The 20714-nt window shown below is 52.0% G+C and overlaps 1 protein-coding gene and 1 pseudogene across 2 annotated transcripts in view; one reads left to right on the plus strand and one right to left on the minus strand.

The window, feature by feature from the left end:
- The first annotated feature begins 2625 nt into the window (after positions 1-2625).
- Positions 2626-2702, plus strand: LOC116553607 (annotated as a pseudogene).
- Positions 2703-13471: 10769 nt separating this feature from the next.
- RAB11FIP4 (RAB11 family interacting protein 4) overlaps positions 13472-20714 on the minus strand; it is a 134255-nt gene continuing 127012 nt past the window's right edge. The window contains exons 11-15 of one of the 2 annotated variants that reach the window (XM_032280959.1): positions 18741-18822; positions 18128-18265; positions 17893-18051; positions 15945-16088; positions 13472-14897 (exon numbers count right to left, since the gene is read on the minus strand). In XM_032280959.1, the coding sequence (XP_032136850.1) occupies positions 14781-14897; positions 15945-16088; positions 17893-18051; positions 18128-18265; positions 18741-18822 (640 nt within the window). In that variant the 3' untranslated portion in view covers positions 13472-14780. The remainder of the gene's footprint in view (positions 14898-15944; positions 16089-17892; positions 18052-18127; positions 18266-18740; positions 18823-20714) is intronic. The other variant, XM_032280960.1, reaches the window with a different exon arrangement.

A 20714-nucleotide genomic window follows, 5' to 3' on the forward strand; every position in this document is an offset into this window, starting at 1 on the left:
TGTGTGTGTGTGTGTGTGTGTGTGTGTGTGTGTGTGTGTGTGTGTGTGTAGGTAGGAGCCTGGCTTATTTTTTGTACAGACTGGAACTCAGGCTCAAATGATCTGCCTGCCTCAGCCTTCCAAATTGTTGGGTTTACAGGCGTAAGCTACTGTGCTCAGCCAAGGTACACTTTTAAGGTCATGGGAAATGCCCATGAATTCCTTTTCCTACAGTCATAAGTGAGAGGATACTGTAAAATAGTGTCAGAATACTGTGAAATACAGTATGAGTCAGATTCTCCTATTATATATGCTGTATTTCATTAAATTCACTAAATTGATTTTTTAAAACTATTGTTTTATATATGCCACCAAGAAAAAAAATCAATTAATTGTAAGACTCCACAGTCTCAACAGCTGTCATTTAATTTCAAATTCATTAAAACATGAAAAAGCCATGTATCTCAGAATAAATGAATGACATTGATTTATACATACATAAACACACACAAAGTGCTTCTCTCTTGTGGTGTGACGTCAGGCCCTTTGAATTTTCCTCTTTATGCTTTTTTTTTTTGAGACAGAGTCTCAGTCTGTTGCCCAGGCTGGAGTGCAGTGGCACTATCTCAGCTCACTGCAACCTCCGCCTCCCAGGTTTAAGCAATTCTCCTGCCTCAGCTTCCCAAGTAGCTCATATTACAGGCATGTGCCACCACATCCGACTAATTCGTGTATTTTACTAGAGACAGGTTTTTACCATGTTGGCCAGGCTGGTCTCAAACTCCTGACCTCAAGTGATCTGCCCGCTTTGGCCTCCCAAAGTATTGGGATTACAGGTGTGAGCCACCATGTCTGCCCTCCTCTTTATGCTTTTAAAAACTGTTCTCTCTGGAATCTTCAACTAATGATGCTGGAAAAATTGGATATCCACATGCAAAAGAATGAAGTTGGACCCTAACCTAGTGCCATATACAAAAATTACCTCAAAATGGATTCAAGACGGGCTGGGCGCGGTGGCTTATGCCTGTGATCCCAGCACTTTGGGAGGCCGAGGTGGGCGGATCACGAGGTCAAGAGCTTGAGACCCTCCTGGCCAACATGGTGAAATCCCGTCTCTACTAAAAAAAAATACAAAAATTAGTTGGGCGTGGTGGCGCACACCTGTAAGTCCCAGCTACTTGGGAGGCTGAGGCAGAATTGCTTGAACCCAGGAGGTGGAGGTTGCAGTGAGCCAAGATTGTGCCACTGCACTCCAGTCTGGCGACAGAATGAGACTCAGTCTCAAAAAAAAAAAAAATGACATTAAAAAAAACGGATTCAGGACGTAAACATAAGACCTGTAACTATAAAAATCCTGAAAGAAAACATAGTGGGAAAGGTCTATGACATTAGATGGTGGCAATGATTTTTTTGGATATGACACCAAAAGCAAGAATAGACTAATGGGACTACATCAGACTTAAAAACTGCTCAGCAAAGGAAACAACTTAATGAAAGGCAACCTGTGGAATGGGAAAAATACTGCAAGCCAGATACCTAATAAGGGATAAATATCCAAAATAACATTTAGACTCCTACCACTCAACAAAAAACAACTCAAACGTGGGCAAAAGGCTGGGTATGGTTGCTCATGCCTGTAATCCCAGGCTTCCCTTGGGAGGCCAAGGTGGGAGGATCACTTGAGGCCGGTAGTTTGAAACCAGCCTGGGCAATGTTGTGAAACCTCATCTCTACAAAAAGAAACTAAAATAAGGCAGGCATGATAGCACCTATAGTCCGAGCTACTTGGGAGGCTGAGCAAGAGAATCACTTGAGCCCAGGAGTTCAAGGTTGCAGTGAGCTATATGATTGTGCTACTGTACCCTAGTTTGGCCAACACAGCACAAGAAAAAAAAATAAAGTGTATCTTTTCATCAGTTATAACAGGTGCACAACTCTCGTGCAGGGGAAGCTGTGCAGTTGGGAGGGTAGAGAGTATGTGCGAACTCTTTGTACTTTGTGCTCAGTTTTGCTGTGAGTCTAAAACTGCTCTGAAAAATTAAGTCAGGCCGGGCGCGGTGGCTGAAGCCTGTAATCCCAGCACTTTGGGAGGCCGAGGCGGGTGGATCACGAGGTCAAGAGATCGAGACCATCCTGGTCAACATGGTGAAACCCCGTCTCTACTTAAAATACAAAAAACAGCTGGGCATGGTGGCGCATACCTGTAATCCCAGCTACTCAGGAGGTTGAGGCAGGAGAATTGCCTGAACCCAGGAGGCGGAGGTTGCGGTGAGCCGAGATCGCACCATTGCACTCCAGCCTGGGTAGCAAGAGTGAAACTCTGTCTCCAAAAAAAAAAAAAAGAAAGAAAGAAAAAGAAAAATTAAGTCTGTGAAAAGAAAGAAATGAATTACCAAGTCATGCAAACACACAAAAGAACCTTAAATGTGTATTACTAAGTGAAAATGCATATTACTGCTATGGTTTGAATGTGTCCCCTAAAGTTCATGGGTTGGAATTCGATCCCCAATGTGGTAGTCTTGGAGATGGGAACTAGTGGGAAGTGTTTGGGTCATGGGGCCACCACCCTGTTAAATGCATTAATGCCATTCTCGAGGGAGTGGATTCATATGGAGCAAGTAGTTTTCTTATAAAAAAAAGTTTGCCAAGACTATACTTCCAGGGATCATTTCTATAGTTCGTTACTAGAGAAGTTTCTCTGAATGTGTAGAGCACAAAATAAAAAAAAAAAAAAAAAAAAAGAAGTTTGCCTTCCCACCCTCTCTTTGCTGTGCCTCCATGGGTTGATGCAGCAAGAAGGTCCTCACCAGATGCCAGCTCCTCAATCTTTGACTTCCCAGCCTCCAGTGCTATGAGCCAATACATTTCTGTATGTTATAAATTACCTAGTCTATGGTATTCTGTCTTAGCAGCACAAAATGGACTGAGACAAGCTAATCTGAAAAGGCTACATACTGTTATGTGACATTCTAAAAAAGGCACAACTATGGAGAAAGCAAAAACATCAATGGTTGCCAGGGGCTGAGGGATGGGAAGGATGAATAGATAGGGCACAGAGGGTTTTTAGGGCAGCCAAACTATTCTGCATGATACAGTGGTGGGTACATGTCATTATATACTTGTCAAAACCCATAGAGGGGTTCTGGGTTGGGAAAAATAAAAAAGTCCCATAGAACGTACAACACCAAGAGTGAACCGTAGTGTAAACTATGGACTTTGATGATGTGTCAATGCAGGGTCATCAGTTGTAATAGATGTACCACTCTAGTGGGGGATGTTGATGGTAAGGGAAACTAGGGAGATCCGGGGGCCGTGGTTATATGGGGAACTCTGTGCTTTCTGCTCAATTATGCTGTGAACCTAAAACTGCTCTTTTTTTTTTTTTTGAGACAGAGTTTCACTCTTGTTACCCAGGCTGGAGTACAATGGCGTGATCTCGGCTCACCGCAACCTCTGCCTCCTAGGTTCAGGCAATTCTCCTGCCTCAGCCTCCTGAGTAGCTGGGATTACAGGCACGCGCCACCATGCCCAGCTAATGTTTTGTAGTTTTAGTAGAGACGGGGTTTCACCATGTTGACCAGGATGGTCTCGATCTCTTGACCTCGTGATCCACTCGCCTTGGCCTCCCAAAGTGCTGGGATTACAGGCGTGAGCCACCGCGCCCGGCAAAACTGCTCTTTAAAAGTGTATTTTACAAGGCTGGGCGCAGTGGCTTATGCCTGTAATCCTAGCACTTTGGGAGGCCGAGGTAGGTGAATTGCGTTGAGTTCAGGAGTTTGAGACTAGCCTGGGCAACATGGTGAAACTCTGTCTCTACTAAAATACAAAAAATTAGCTGGGCATGGCGGTGTGTGCCTGTAATCCCAGCTACTTGGGAGGCTGAGATAGGAGAATCGCTAGAGGTTGCAGTGAACTGAGATCGTGCCACTGTAGTCCAGCCTGGGCGACAGAGCGAGACTCCATCTCAAAAAAAAAAAAAAAGTCCCAGAATGTCGCTTTTGCCTCAAGTGATGCATTTTTGCATCTGTTCATCAAAGGAGTCGCAGAGTTAGCCCAGATTAAAAGAGATGAAGAATAAACTTCATTCACTGGCTCTGTGACTTTGGGCATAGACACGAATTGGACTCAGTCCTGGGGCTGGGTTCAATCTTTACACCGATGTAAAGAGATACGAAGTGGGTCTCCTTTGTCTCTGCCCCACCTCAAAAAATTGGCTCATCTTGAGGCCTCGCTAGCGGGACAGTTCAGACCAGATACTCTTCCACGCTCCTTCCAGCCCCGATGGCCTTCAGAGCCCACACTCATAGCCCCCCAACCACAGAACCAAGGTCCGAGGGTCTGGCCCAGACTCTGCCAGTTTGGCAAAGTCCAGCTTTTAGTCAGGTGCTGACCTGGGAAAGCCAACCCTGAAACCATGGCCAAGTGGTGGCAGAGCTGGAAAAGGCATTTCTCCCCGGAGGGGCCAGTTGGGCTAGAAAGCAAGGGCCAAGAGTCCACAAGCTCCCGTGAGCCTGGTGCCGTCTGCAGGAAACAGGCTCATATGTCAGCACCTCTGCGCCCCCGGTTTGCGCCTTTCAGAAACTCCAGCACCTTTTTAAATCCAAAGGCCACACCAGTACGGAGCCCGACGAAGCCCGATATCAAAGTCAGAGCTTGGAGCTTGGGGTTTGAAGTGAGAGCCGGACCTGAACCAGGGGTGGCAGGAGAGTAAGGGAAACTTCCTGCAGCCCAATCCCAGCCACCTCCTTAGTTCCAGGAAGGGCTGGCTTCAAGCCGGCTCCAGAGGTCGGGGCCCCAGAGCCCACAAGCGCCCCTAGTGGACTTGGTGCAGGATTGACCCCTCAGCCCACTTTAAGGCACAGTCCAGCCAGCCAGGCTGAGTCACAGTGAAGCGCCCCCTGTTCCTGGTCCTCTCTTCCCCACGCAGCAGTGAGCAGGGCTGCAGGTCCTGCCTCCTGGCTCTGCTCCAGTCCTGCCCGCATGACAACCCCTTGTTCCTGGAGAGGGGACCCAGGCTCCAGGGCTCAGCATGCTTCCTGCCTGCTCCCTCAGCCTTCCCAGTCTGCAATGACCCCGCCCCATCCAAGTCAGTCAAGTCCTGCTCTGAGATGATTCTTCTCCCCTGCTGCCTGGGCTTGAATCGCAGGTGACACGTGGCCAGTGAGGCCGAGGAGAGAGGCCTCACAGAACCCAGCCCAGTTGGCACCTCAAGATTGGACTTCCAGCTCCCAGAACTGTGAGAAAATAAGTGTCTGTGTAAGCCTCCCAACCTGTGTGTTCTCTCAGGTCAGGCCCAGCTAAGGCACACCCCAGTCCAATCTGCCCTCACCCTCTTGCCACCCCACTCTGAAACTGACCTGACCAGGCTACCCCCGGCTTAAAATCCTTCAGTGTAGTCCCCACGGCCCCGCTCGCCATGGAGCTAGCTGGCCTCCACACCTGCTGTTCCCTCTCCTGCTTCCGCCCCACCCTCCTGTCTCCCTTACCTGGCCAGCCTGTCCTCCCCCAAGTCTCAGTTGAAGTCTCTTCAGGTGAGTCTAGATGCCCTTTTTATACCTCGTGATCTCACCATTGGCTTCATATTAGAATCACCTGGGAGCTTTAAAACACATCCCAGTGTCTGAGCCCCACTCTCCACCAATGGAATCAGAATTGCTGGGGTGGGGTGGTTTTCAGAACCTCTCTTGTACATTCTAGAGGCTCCCTAGAGTGCCGTGAGCCCAGCACTCCCCTGCAGCCAGTGTCTGTAGGTGCTGGTGAAACATCTGCTTATAGTGGGTGAATGCAATAGATCCACCGTTGGGTCCCAGACTCTTTATCCCGCCTGGCTAGACTCCAGCCCTCCCCAATCCCCCTCTCTGCCCACCTCCCAGCCATAGTACCCTGACAGGGCTGTGCTTTCTCTAGGTCTCCTCCCCATGGCATTTTAGATCCTACAGTCCTTTGGGGCTCTGCTGAAAGGCCCCTTCCTTGGGAGGAGCCATACCTGAGGCCCGAATGGGTTCAATCCACTTGCCCCCAGCTCCCGAAGCCCCCCATATCTTCCTCTTGGTACTGCTCATCACCCTGGAGATCAGTTGTGTCTCTCCCCTCCCGCAGGAGTGTGGGGACTTCACAGGGCAGAGGCCTTGCCTGTGCCAATTCCCAGTTGGCACACACAGTGTTGCTCAGTAGATGATGCTGGTGGGTTGTGATTTCTGTGCGCAGATATCTTCCACCCATTCATCTGCTTTGGCCTGGGCCCTCTAATTGAGGGCCTGGTGAGTCGATGGAATCCAACAATGTGACACCTTTGCAGGTACTATGACCTCAAGGGGGCACAGGGATGACATCATTTTTTAATAGGGCTGTAAGGAAATGTTCTCCAGAGTGAGTGGATGGGGAACACACCTGTGCAGAGGGTGCAGCCTGTACACACAGCAGTGCTCACTCCCCCTCTCCAAGATGGTAAACTGAGGCAATCCTAAGGACCTCCTTCAATAGGTGTTATGAGTGGAATTGTGTACCCACAAAAGATATGTGGAAGTCCTAATTCCCAGCGCCTCGGCAAGCTTATTTTGGATATAGGATCTTTGCAATGTAAAGACCCCGTTTATAATCAAGTAAAGATGCTCATTGGATTACTTATCTGAAACTCAAGTTTAACTGGGCATCCTGTATTTTTTTTTTTTTTTGAGATGGAGTTTCGCTCTCGTTGCCCAGGCTGGAGTGCAATGTCGCGATCTCGGCTCACCACAACCTCCACCTCCCGGGTTCAAGTGATTCTTCTGCCCCAGCCTCCCAAGTAGCTGGGATTACAGGCACCTGCCACCATGCCCAGCTGATTTTTTGTAATTTTAGTAGAGATGGGGTTTCACCATGTTGGCCAGGCTGGTCTCAAACTCCTGACCTCAGGTAATCCACCCACCTCAGCCTCCCAAAGTGCTGGGATTACAGGCATGAGCCATTGTAATGGGCATGATGCATGCCCAGCTGCATCCCGTATTTTTACTTGCCAAATCTGGCAGCCCTAGTTAGGAAGGAAAGAAGGCATATTAGGAGGAAGGAGGGAACTGGCTGGGTACAATAGCTCACACCTGTAATCCCAGCGCTTTGGGAGGCCGAGGTGGGAGGATCACTTGAGCTCAAGAGTTCGAAACCAGTCTGGCCAACATGGTGAAACCCCGTCTCTACTAAAAATACAAAACTTAGCCGGGTGTGGTGGTGCGTGCCTGTAATCCCAGCTACTTGGGAGGCCGAGACGGGAGAATCTCTTGATCCTGGGAGGCAGAGGTTTCAGTCAGCTGAGATTGTGCGACTGCACTCCAGTCTGGGCAGTAGAGCATGACTCCATCTAAAAAAAAAAAAAAAGGGGGAAGGAGGCAATAAACATCTAAGATGACGCACAACACTCCCAGAATTTGGAGGTGGCGCCCCCTGAGCCAGGAGGCTGTGTAAGTCCAGTGAGTGTGAAGCTGTCTGCCCTCCCTGGAGGACACATGGCACCAGGGCCTGCATTGGGAGGTGGAGGGCCTGGGCCACCTGTGAAGCCGCTTCCATGCCTGGAATCCCGTAATAGAGGAAGGGGCAGACAGAAGTCAGAAATCCAGGGGTCTGGGTGACTTAACTGGGGACCACCTTGGGACTTGATGGTGTGGCAGAGACCAGCACTGGCCAGTCCAAAGCCAGGCCTGAGCGGAGGCACTGGGCCGTCACCCTAGGGAGCCACAGTGTCGGACATGGAGGAAGCATGGCACTGGGACCCCACTGGACCCCTAGGAAGACCTCAGTGGGAAAGGACATAGTCACACAGAGGACACAGTTTCCAAACATCATAGCCCTGTGGCTAGAATGGTGGCATTACAGAGGCTGCTGGGAACCACGTCTTCTCCCCAGGGACTGGAGGGTGACACCGCCCCCACTCCACCCTGCCCCTGGTGCTGGCACCAGACACCCTGGGAACCACAAACTTGGTTGGGGATGGGGGACTGCTCCTTGTATGGGTCACCATCTGTCCCTGTCAGCCCTGGAACCAGGCCTCCTCTGCCCACCCTCCCCCAGCCACAGAAACTCACGGTTCAGTCGGGCAAGAAGAGTAAACTGTTTATTTACACCTTAGTCTGTACAGTACAGCTCCCTGGGAGGAGCCTGCCGCCTAGAGCCTGTTCCTTTTAGGGTAGAAGCAAGCTGGAGGCAAAAAGCCCGGACCTTGGCCAGCCTCAGGGCCTCACCCCCCACTGTCCCCACCCTGGGGCCCACAGGGCAGGTTCCACCCCAGCCCTAAAGCTAAGCCTGTTTCCAGACAGTCTCTTGGGGCAAAAAACTCAAGTTGAATCCCACAGAATCAGAGCCATCGAACAAACCCTTGGGCATGAGGCCACGTGTGGCATTCATTCCACATAGGCCCCAGAAGACCAGCCAAGAAAGTGGGAGGAGCTGGAAGGGGGCCCACAGCTGTGAGTGAGTCTCCCGCAATGCATCGTCCGCTCCCTGACATCTGTTGGGTATTTAATGACACTCTGGTCTGAGCACCTCAGTAGACAAGGAAGGGCGGGGCAGGTGTTCACAGCAGGCAGGGGTAGCAGCTAAACGCCTCTGCCTTCTGCCCAAGTGGGGCCCACAGCTGTTCTAGACCCAGATGTGGTGGCCTCAACACAGAACCAAGGCTGTACACCAGGAACCACCGACAGGGCTTCCTTGGGGGGCAGAGACGGTGCACGCACAGAGCAGTCACAAGCCTGTGACATCCCTGCTGGGACCAGAGCCCCAAGTTAACAAGTGACGCTCAGCCCGACATCGCTATCAGTGTAGGAAGAGCTTTGTGGGAGAAGCTGCTTTACACAAACTTGCACTTTTCTGGAATGCAAGGCTCCTAAACTAGCTGCAGGCTGGAAGAGGGACTCAGTGGCTCCAAGCCCCCCAAGCTTAAGACGGTAATGAAAGATTCTGCACAAAGTTACCCAGTCTACAGGCTGAGTGAGGGTAAGCAGGGCCTGATCCTTGTGGATAAATGTGCCCGGGACAGCTCGCCTCACATGGAGGAGGCACGTGGATAAAGTACACATTTACAGGGCCCAGGAAAGGCCAGGGAGACGAGACGATGTAGAAAGGAGGCAGTGGGCAATGTGGAAAATCCTGTACAGTGGCGACAGGGAAGAAAAGGCACAAGGACAAAGACCCCAAACCATGCAGACGAAATCAGCCTGTGCAGCACAGCAAAGCAGGTGTGCCCCAGCAGGGGACAGGGTCACCCTGGGACAACAGCACTTGGATTCTGCAGGAGACATGGCCTGGGTGGCATCCCCAGCTGGTGGCTCCGGAGCCACCTTAACAGATGGGGAGAGGAGCAACCTACGAGGTCGAGGTCGGGGCATGAAGGTCCTAGGGGAAACCTCGCCTGGTGAGCATGGTGGCATTACGCTTCCCCTGGGTCTACACTTTTAGAAACAAATCTTTCTAGAAAGCAGCCTATTTTCTCTGGTGGGCAGCAGAGAATATGGCAGAAGGGCCTTGGTGCTGTCCTGCCATGCAGGGAGGGCAGGCTCCTGGTTCCAGCCTCTCCTTCTTCCTCCATTCATGCGTGTGCTCAGGGCAGGAAGTCAGGACCCAGCGGGTCCCGAGGGTCAGGGCTCAGTCATCCACTGAAGGCACGGCCCTTCTAACTTGAGGCCCCTTGGTGCAGCAGGCCTCAGTCTTACCAGCCAGCAGCGTCACCCTGGAGGGGATTCCCTAGGTCCCAAAAGGAGGGCCAGAGTCTGGGAGAAAGGACTGTGGCGAATACAAGAGCTGAGTCCTAGGTGGTCCCTTTCCTCAATCTAGAATCTGTGACAGCAACCCTTAAAAAAGTGTCACTGTGGATCTACCAGGTAACCAAAGTCATTTTCTTGGCATGGTGACCATGCAGGACTTTCCTGGCACAATTTTTTTTTTTTTCACTTCACAACCTTCGTCTTCATAATCATTATTTTTAAAAATAAAAAGTTTCACCATGTTGTCCAGGTTGGTCTTGAACTCCTGAGCTCAGACAATCCACCCACGTTGGCCTCTCAAAGTGCTGGGATTACAGGCGTGAGCCACTGTGCCCAGCCTAGAGTTAGTTTTAAGTTTAAATTTGCTAATGCGTTAACCCCACACACATACAGCGCATAGAAAGAGGGCTTCATTTCTCCCAATTTCGCCTGGCCCCCGGAGGCTTCTGCTAAGTCCTCATTGGAAGCAAGAACCTGGGCTTGTGCCCCCCGGGACCACCAGCACCAGTGGACTAGTACCTGGGGTGTCCGGTGTGTGAGTGGGATGCTGGTTTGGCTAACAGGGAAAGAGCTGGGGCTCCCTCACCAACCCAGTCAGGAAACAGACCACAGGCAAAACCCACAAAGACAGTATCTCCTCCTGCTCAGCTACGTAAGCAGGTGGCAGCTGTTTCGGAGGCTGCTTTCCGGGGGACAGCCCCACCTGTCAGTTTACTGCTGACTCTGTTCTACCTGCTCTTTGGAATGAGCCTGTAGCCAGTATATCCCAACATGTGCCACCCACTGATGCCAGAGGCACCAGGGCGAGGTCGTGCCCACCCACTCTGGTCTGTTAACCTCCAGGATGGTGAGAACAGCTGGATCCGCCAGCCCCTGAAGGCATCTGGCTTCCCATCCTGCAGGCCAGGACCATTCAACAACATAACAGGAAAAGGTACCCTCCCAGCAGGAGAGCTCGCTGTCATTCAGCCCTGGCTTGACAAGCCCAGCAGCCACTTCGACCAGTTTCCTCTACCTGTGGCCAACGAACTTCCAGGTCAGGGGAGTCTCAACCTCAGGCTGCGTATCACCACCACCTGGGGAGGTCTTTACACATCCGGATGCCTGGACCACACCCCACACCAATTCAATCCAACCTCTGGGGGTTCAGCCCGGGCATCAGCAGCTTAAACATCTCCCCAGGTGACTCCAATGCACAGCTAAAGCTGAGCCCACTGCATCAGGCCTTCATGAAGGTTCTTGAGCTTGGTGTTTTTTTATTTTTGATAGAGACGAGGTATCACTATGTTGCTCAGGCTGGTTTCGAACTCCTGAGCTCGAGCGATGCACCTGCCACTGCCTCCCAAGTGCTAGGACTACAGGAGTGAGCCATCACGCCTGTCCTGTTCATGTTTCAGTAGGTCATAAATAAAGTCACAAAAAGGAATTTCCTTGTGACAATTCTCAAAGAAATCTACCAACTTAAAATAAAATAACCTAGGGGGTTAACTCTGGCCAATTCAAAGTTGAAAGAAAAAACCTATTTTTTTTCTTTTTTTTTAGACGGAGTTTCTCTCTTGTTGCCCAGGCTGGATTGCAATGGCACAATTTCGGCTCGCTGCAACCTCCACCTCCCAGGTTCAAGCGATTCTCCTGCTTCAGCTTCCTGATTAGCTAGAATTACAGGCACACGCCACCACACCTGGCTAATTTTGTATTTTTGTGGAGACAGGGTTTCTCCATGTTGGTAAGACTGGTCTGGAACTCCCAACCTCAGGTGATTCGCCTGTCTCGGCCCCCCAAAGTGCTGGGATTATAGGTGTGAGCCACCGTGCCTGGCCCCAAAAAAATTTTTTACTAGAAATTTCTTAAAGCCTCTTACCGCATAGAGACTAGCTGAATCAGAAGGCACTTCATTTCCTACTAGATACTGTATACAAAGCTCACTCCTGGTTCAGCTAATTTTGTGTGGCTTCCAATTAAATGCAAGGGCAGCTCAGGGCCATGTAAAATCTGAGTCTACTACAGAAACCCTGCCCCACCCAAAAAACACGTCTAAATTTCAGGTAAATTGCTGCTAATCCCTAAGGAGTAGGATTGCCAGGTTTAGCAAAAACCAACCAAAAAAAACAAAAACAAAAGAAACCCACGTGGGACACCCAATTAAATTGGAACCACCTGAGTAGCTCTTTAAAAACTTCCATGTCTGGGCTACATTCACAACTAAACCAGGACATCTGAGGATTCAGTCTAATCATGAGAATTTTTTAAATCTCTCCATTTAAAACATGTCCTGGCCAGGCATGGTGGCTCATGCCTATAATCCCAGTGCTTTGGGAGGCTAAGGCGGAAGGATCATTTGAGGCCAGCTGCTCGAGTGAGACAACACAGTGAGATCCTGTCTCTACAAAAAAATAAGAAAAATTAGCTGGGCGTGGCGGTACCTGCCTGTAGTCCCAGATACTCGGGCATTTAAGGCAGGAGGATCTCTAGAGCCTGGGAGTTCAAGGTTATCGTGAACTGCGATCATACTCCTACTACACTCCTGCCTGGGCGACAGAGCAAGACCCTCTCTCTAAAAATAACATCATCCCAAGTACTGGGTGGAACATATTCTAAAATGATTTGTCCATCTGAAATTCAAACTTAATTGGGCATCCTATCTACTACCTGGCAGCCCCACTACTGAGGGGTAAGGGCAGAAACAGAAAGATCAGGCTCTCCATCCCTACCACCAAGGGCTCTGGGACCTGCCAGGGGCTGTGGAGCTGGGACCCCTGGGGCATCTGCCCCCTCAAGCTAGCTTTTGAGCCCAGAAGGATATTTTTACAAACATACATGATCTTTAAAAGCCAAACTGACAGTCCAGGCTTTACAAGAAATGTATTCTGGCTGAAGAAAGTAAGGTTAGACTTGAGGTGTGTGAGAGCTGGAATTCAGCCCCTCATTTAAAAGCCAGCCCTGTTCCAGAGTCCCCTCTGCTGCTGCACCAGGTTGGGGTGGGGGGTTGGGGGGGGACTTTCGGACTCAGGCCGCCTCCAGGAGCCTGTTCCCATGGCGCCCCCTAGAGGGAGGAGCCGGAAACACGCTGCAGGCTGCCAGCTGCTTCCTCCAGCCTTCCGGGGCAGAGATTCTTCCCAGGCTGTGTAACCCAGGCTGTGCAGCCTTCTCTGAAATTCCAAGCAGCCAAAGAGCAGATAACATTTTACAAATAAAATAGTCATCCCTGGGGCAAGGCCCCCAAGGACCAATACTCCCTCCGACCTAACACCCAGACCAAAGCCATCTCAGGATCTGTCTTGTTCCTTTCCTCGGTGGCCATTCCTTCCTATTGGCAAATTCTCAAGAGACCCTCTCCTCCTGCCTTCTTCCATTGCTTCTTTGCAGACCCTCAGAGGAGCCTAAGGAGACCCCCGTCTTAAGGGGCTGAGAGACTCCTAGAAGACCGACTGCCTAGCCGTCTTCCCAGTGTGGGTGGCTCCAAAGTCCTGGGTCAGACCGATGCGACCCCACCATTTGCAGCATGAAACTAATCCCCAACATAGGATTAAAAAGAAGCCGCAGGATCCAACAAACGCAAACACTGAATGGAATGGAATGAAGGCTGGTCCTGGCCACAGCCCTGCCTTTGTCATGCAGGGGTCACACCCAAGTCCCCAGATCCCCTCCTCACCCTCACTGCCTTCTCTTCTCTGCATCTTCTCCTCCACTGACCATCCCAACATGCCCAAACCTTCCTTCTCATACCATAAGATGTGCTGAAGAAAACATGAAACTGAAGGGGAAAGAATAAGACCACACACGTTTATATATATTTGGGTTAAGAAAATGAATCACAAGCCATATAAAATTGAGAGAGATTGGAAAACTCTAAGTACCATGTCTACTCCCAGCTGCCTAGAACAAAAGATCCATTAAAAATCCATGGTGTGAATTTCTACCACGGGTCCGAGGATGGAAGACTAAGGTTTTCCCGCAGCTTTCCCACCTGCCTCCTGTCGGTGCTGAGAACCAAATACAGGTGTGTTTCTACACGCTGGAGCGAAGTGGTCTTGCTGCCACACAGTGGAGCCCAGAGCTCGGATTCTGAAATCCAAACCCAAGGCCTGCCATCACCAGGCTGCGTGGAGAAATCAAGACAGGGAGCCAGGCAGACGGTCTCTCCACGCATCCATCTTAAGATGCAGCCGTGGGAAGGAAACTGACCAGGATGGGAGCTGTGTTCCTTCCCAAAAAACCATTTCTTTGGTTGCCGGATATCAACTCCTGCCTTAGACACTCCATCCCAAACGCTCTTTTTCTCCTTCGTTTTTATCCCTTCATGTTACACCCAGTGAATACTGCTTCATTGTCTTAAAAACCAAACCAAAAGAGCAAGTGGGAGGTAGGTAGCACGGGCGAGGGGTGCATGAACTCTGCAGGATGAGGATGCCCGCGCCATCTCCTCTGAAACCTGAGTCCTGTTCACTCTGTGCACACATCACAGAGGGCTGCCGGCTGGGGGCCACGGCGTTTGGTGGGGATCCCATCTCGTGGACCCTCCAGATACCCCTTCATCCTCTCTTTGCTTGAACAGTGGGGTCTGAAAGGTGACCAAAGAGCTGGCGAGGACACAAACATGGGGAATTCAAACTCCCAGGAAAGATCATGATTTTGCTCCCACTCCCAGCGGGACGAGGAGTGCGGCGAAAGAGCCCATCGCACTAGAGCGAATGTGAATCCTCATCCCCAGAGGTAGAATCATTTTACCCAGTACCGGAAACACGAGCTTCCAGTTCTTGTTTTTACAGTAACTCCTGATAGCAGACCTCACCCCCTCCCACTTCCAGTACCCTCTGCCCCTTGCAAAGGGGCCACAAAGTGCATGCATGGCTAACCGTGTGGACACTGCCCACGGCCAAGGCCACTCACCCCTCGCTCACGCGCACAGCCTCCCCACACACACACACACACACACACAGGTACACGTAACGCATGGTGGCCAGAGACACATTTACAGTGTGAGTGTGAGGCCCGGCTGAGGCCTGCATCCTCGAGCAGGGTCCGCCCCTTGGTCCCAGGGTCCTGAGGCTGCTCTGCAGCCAGCCCCGTGCCTTAGTGTTTAATCTCGAGGATGGAGGGGTTGTGGTCCAGGATGGCGAGGATGATCTTGTCCATATACTGCCTCAGCCGGAAGTTGATCTCCTCCTGCTCCTTCAGGGCTTCCATTAGCTGAAGGGAATGGGAAAGACAGGTCAGTGGCCGGGCCTGGGATGGGGTGCAGGCAGAGTTTAGATTCCCAGGCTTGGAGCAGGCCAGTGCCTGACGACAGAGGGCATCAGAGACCCTGGGCAAGGCGGGCCCCAGGACAGCCTCAGCATTTGGATGCCAGGACGAGAGGCGAAGTGGCTCAGCCCCACCTGGGGAGTGACAGATGCCGGTGGCCAGGCCTCATCCCTGGAGATTCCAATGTGATCAGGTTGTAGAGGGGGCCAGGTGTGGGTAATTTTTGTAAAAGTAGAGAGCACTGGCCAAAGTCATTTAAAATCAAGACTGACAAAGTCCTAGGGCCCCCTAAGGCTCCAAAGGGCAGCTATCTCCTGCCTGGAACACCCTCCCACCCCAAGCCCCACGCTGCTCTTCTCCAGGGCGGTGTCCTTTAGAACATTGCTGACATGCTGCCTCTGTCCTGGGGCTGGGCCCAGCTCACCTGGGAGCTCCTTGAGGCTAGAGGTCAGCTCTTCGCCCCGTGTTGCAGGCAGGAAGGGTGGGCTTTGGCTCTGGAGAGAGCTGGGTCCCTCTCCCTCCCTAGCCAGGAGGTACCGGGTCCACCTTCCCAGCTTGGAACACGGAACTGTTCCTAAAGCTTCAGATTCATCGGGAGAAGTGAAAACACACCGCAGAAGCAGGTGCCGGAGTAACGCTAATGTCCTTCCCCTCTGGGTCAGAAAGAGGGGAGGACTGACAGCCTAACCTGGGGTCACAGTTGATACACTCGGCTGGTGGTGTCGGCACTTCTCCGGCAGACCTAAGACCCACACTCCACTCTCGTCCAAACCTGCACGCCTTCCAGCACAGGCAGAACTCGGAGCTGACTCAGCTTCCCTGGGAGCCCCCTGCCCTGCTCACAGCTTTGCCCTCTGTCACCTGGGGTAGTTGTAGATGGGACTCTCTGCCAGGCCCTGGTCGGGTTTTCTCACTCTGGACAGGTGAGGGCTGGGAGGAGGAATCACAGAGGAGGGCCCAGGCCCCAAAGCAGGAGCCGGTGGACGAGGTTACCTCATCGCGCGAGGCGGTGTCTATCTCCGCAGCCAGAGACTGGGCTTTGGTCTGGGCGGCAAAGAGGTTTTTTGCTTCGTAGAGGCTGAGACTCAAGATCTGTCCATTCAAGTCATCGTTCTGATCCCGCAGCTTATAATTCTCCTACAGAGAGAAGGACGAAATTGACATCAACCCTAAGAGGCACCACAGCCCACTGGAACCCACTTCTCCACATCCACTGCCCCCGACCTGCCGCCGGCGACATCCTCACGGGAGTGCATCACTCGAGGCCAGTTCCAGAGACCACAGATGCTGCGGCCTTTGCTAGGCACTGGGGGGTAGGAGGGCTGGGTCCAGGTCCAGGGACCCGGCGTCCTGAGAGTTCACAGGGTTTGCGGAGGAGTTATGGCCCCACTCAGGGCAGCCATGGCTCCTGGCCACCCCTTCCTCCCGGGGCCCTACACTGGGACACATCCCACCCAACAGCCCAGCCTCCAACACTGGCCTTGCTGAAGGAAAGTGGTGCTCGGGGTTCTCTGGGCAGGCAGAACAGCTCATTTCTGTGGCGCCCTGTGTAGCCACGCTCCGAATCCTGCTTGCACGGAGTTGTCCCAGGGAGTCCCTCTCCTCTGAGCACAGGTGGCACCGCCCAGATCCCACGTACCAGCCCCACATTCCGGCTTCTGCCTAAAGAGCCCTAATACTCACACCTGGGACCCTGGGTACCCACCCCAAGGCAGAGTAGGGCGGGGGTTTTAGGGCTTCTGTGGGGACACAGACACCAGCACCTCTGCCCAGTGGAACTGCTCGGAAAAAAAAATTTATGCTGCATACCCTACCACCTGCAGGGTTAGGCAGAGCTGACACTTCACCCAGTACCACTCCCACGGCTGCCTCCGGATCCGCTCCCTCACCTGCTCACTCCCCCTCCTCCTCGGATCCGCTCCCTCACCTGCTCACTCCCCCTCCTCCTCGGATCCGCTCCCTCACCTGCTCACTCCCCCCTCCTCGGATCCACTCCCTCACCTGCTCACTCCCTCCTCCTCCTCCAGATCCACTCCCTCACCTGCTCACTCCCCCTCCTCCTCCTCCGGATCCACTCCCTCACCTGCTCACTCCTGCCTCCTCCTGATCCCACTCCCCCACCCAATGGTCTCCAGCTAAGAGACTGCTCCTTGACATGCAATCTTCTGGCTAGGGACAGAGGCTCATGCCTGTAATCCCAACACTTTGGAAGGCTCATGTGGGAGGTCCCTTGAGCCCAGGAGTTCAAGCCTGGGCAATACAGGGAGACCCCATCTCTACAAGAAAATAATAAATTAGCCAGGTGTGGTGGTAGTCTCCTGTGGTCCTAGCTACTTTAGAGGCTGAGGTAGGAGAATTGCTTGAGCCCAGGAATTTGAGGCCACAGTGAGATAGGATCACACCACTGCCCTCCAGCCTGGGCAACACAGTAAGACCCTGCCTCAAAAAAAAAAAAAAAAAAAAAAAAAAAAAGCTGGGCATGGTGGTGAATGCCTGTAGTTATAGATACTCAGGAGACGGAGTCAGGATCACATAAGCCCAGGAATTCAAGGCTGCAGTGACCTAGATTGCGCCAAAGCACTCTAGCCTAGGTATCAAAGTTATATCCTGTCCCCCCAAAAAAAAGGATCCTTGGCCCAGGGTCTATTCCTGGGAGAACGCAATGCCTCCAGGCACTACACTCCAGCTGGGTAGAGGCTCATTCTCCACCCCAAGCACCAATGCAGAGAGCAGGGTCTGTTTCTTTCTATGGACATAAGGGAGATCTTCCGATCGATTTTCCTAAGCTGTGAAATGAGACAGCCAGACCTGACAAACGGGTTGTCAAGAAGTAGACGGGCAGTACTGCTACAGCTCTGGGGTCCCCTGCCACAGACACTGCACAGGAAACCCACGTGGTTGGCCTGGCCCCGCCCCGCTGGACACAGGCTGCCAGACCCACCTGCTTGAGCCGCTTAACCTCGTGCTCGAGCTCCACCTCACGGGCCCTGGCACTGAACTCGCCCAGGCCAGAGGAGGCACTCCGCCCCCTGCCCAGCCGCTCGCAGTCCAGCTTGTACATCTGCAGGTGCTCCAGCTCCTTCCGCAGGTCCTCGATGAGCTGTGAGGGATAGAGGCAGGTTGGCAGGAGCAGGGACGCTGGAAGGAGCCCTGGTGCCTGCTGGCCTGGTACCCACCTCCTGCGTTGCCTCCCGCTCCTTCTGGAATTCGAGGCGGTTCTGCCGCAGCTTGTCCATCATGCGCTTGTATAGGTCCATCTCATCTTTGAGCCGCAGGCTGGTGTCCTCTAGACGGTCAGACATGCGCTGCCGCTCCTGGAGAAGGGAGACCCGGTCAGGGGAGGAGAGTTCCCAGATAGAGTTCACCATGCCCTGGGGTCTGGTCAGCCATCCTCATGAGGCAGATGCACACTGAAACCAGCTTCCTTAGAGGGAGCCCTGAGTCATGGCTTACAGAAAGGGCCGGGGCCCTAAAGATTCTAGACACACAACTAAAAACCTCAGCCCTCTGAAGTCCTTCAACAATGCTAGATGCAACCTAAATTGAAGACGTTTGCCTAAAGAGAAACTAAACTCTTTCTAATTTTTCTCCATTGTATAAATAAATACATTCACCGCAGAAAATTTGGAAAATCAGAAATATAGAAACACAAGTTGTTATTTACTTTTTTTTCCTAATCTCTTAGTGGTAAGGGCATTTGTTTAGAACTTCAGAAGCTATGAACTGCAGGCCCCCGACGGCCAGCACTGCCTCTGTGGGTTTGGCTCCAAGCCTGGACCTGCTGCTCACCTCATCCAGTTTCTCTGTTTGAGACTTGAGCCGAGTCACTGTTGTTCTAAGCTCTGTATTTTCTTCCTCCAATTGCTGCACCCTGGGGAAAGGAGAAAGATTTATCTCAGAGACCTGGAATGGAGACGATCTCACAAGGGCTTGCCAGGCTGCAGTGATTCTCTGCTTCCTGCAAGAGGGAAGATACCAGAAACCAACTGAAAGAAAGAATATGAATAATTATGTGAAAGACAATATAGCCTTGAGCTTCCCATCAGCCAAAGCAAAACAATAAAGACACTAAGTTATCATTCTTATTTTTTCTTTTCTTTGAGACAGAGTCCTGCTCTGTCGCCAGGTCTGGAGTGAAGTGGCACAATCCTGGCTCACTGCAACCTCCGCCTCCCTGGCACAAGCGAGTCTCATGCCTCAGCCTCCTGAATAGCTGGGATTACAGGCATGCATCACCACGCCTAGCTGATTTTTTTTATTTTTAATAGAGACAGGGTTTCGCCATGTTGGCCAGGGTAGTCTCACACTCCTGGCCTCACGTGATCTGCCCATCTTGGCCTCCCAAAGTGTTGGGATTACATGAGTGAGCCGCCACACATGGCCTTTATTTCAAGTGGAAACACTCATTACAGAGTAAGAACACAAGATTCTTTTTGGATGCGCATCTTTCAGATCTTGAAACCACAGTGATGTTATTTTGCTAGATGGAGACACAGTCTTCCTATGGCTGTCTGTGATGGGGCCCCTCCTTTTAGACTCTGTAATTGAAGGCAATGACCATACTGGCTTTTCATTCTCCACCAACAGCATCTCATCCAGGGCTCTGCTCTGAGTGCTCACTGCACCTGCCTCTGATGACCACAGGCAAGAGCTCTGATAGTAACAGTCCTCTGTGTTAGTGTTCACACAGGAACTCCGCAAGAAGACGGAGCCTGGCTGCTCAGGTCGGTTTTTTGTTTATTTGTTTGTTTTTTTCTGAGACAGAGTCTCAGTCGTACAATCTTGGCTCACTGCAACCTCTGCCTCCTGGGTTCAAACAATTCTCCTTCCTCAGCCTCCCAAGCAGGTGGGATTATAGGCACCTGCTACCACGCCTGACTAATTTTTGTATTTTTAGTAGAGATGGGGTTTCACCAGGATGGTCTTGAACTCCTAACCTTGTAATTCACCTGCCTGAGCCTCCCAACATGCTGGGTCTACAGGCATGAGCCACAGTGCCCAGCCTCAGATCAGTTTTAAATGATCCGAAAGGAGGTGCAGGTGAGTTGGGCCATCGGCAGCACCAGAACTGAGCAGGGTCACCTCAGAACTGAGCAGGGTCACCTCAGGACTGAGCAAGGTCGCCTCAGAGCTGAGCAGGGTTACTTCTGCCACCGATTCCTGCAGACTATCCTGTTCCTGACCCACCACTTCTCCATCACTTCCGCCTCCACTGCCCTCTGGGCTCCCTTGGAGAGGCCCCCAGGCCAGGGCCAGAGAGGAATTCAGCCCCACCACCTGGAGGTGGCCCTGTGCTGGTGGAGGTGGTAGGGAACCAAGCATGCGGCGTGACTCTGGGAAGACCACCTGGGTATTTTGCATGAATGGCGCCCCCTGAGCTGTGCTAGGGGCATGTGTTAAGAGATGGTTCCTGAGGGCTGGCTTTCTGCCCTTTGGCCCAGATTTATACTGTCTTTTACCACCTCCCATGCCCCAGCCACCTCTCTTGGGCCAGCTGCCAGAGGTGAGCTGAATGAGAGCAGTCACCTTAACTAGGCACCAGCCTCGGGAAAGAGGTGCAAAACAGCAGCTTCTAGAACAGAGTCAAAATGTAAAATGAACCCCTGCTGGGTAACTTAGCAAAGCAGGTCTCAGCACCGGGAAGTTGGGAAGTCCCCTCGCCAAACCACACAGGGCAGGGAGGTGCCTGCCTGAGAGCCCAGGTCCCAGCCATTTGCTCAGCAGCCTCCCAGCCACCGGGGGGTCTCAGCATCTCCAGGAAGC

This window comes from Sapajus apella, unplaced genomic scaffold, assembly GCF_009761245.1.
Source record: "Sapajus apella isolate SASKATOON/1434 unplaced genomic scaffold, GSC_monkey_1.0 scaffold12, whole genome shotgun sequence".
NCBI classification, from domain to species: Eukaryota; Metazoa; Chordata; class Mammalia; order Primates; family Cebidae; genus Sapajus; species Sapajus apella.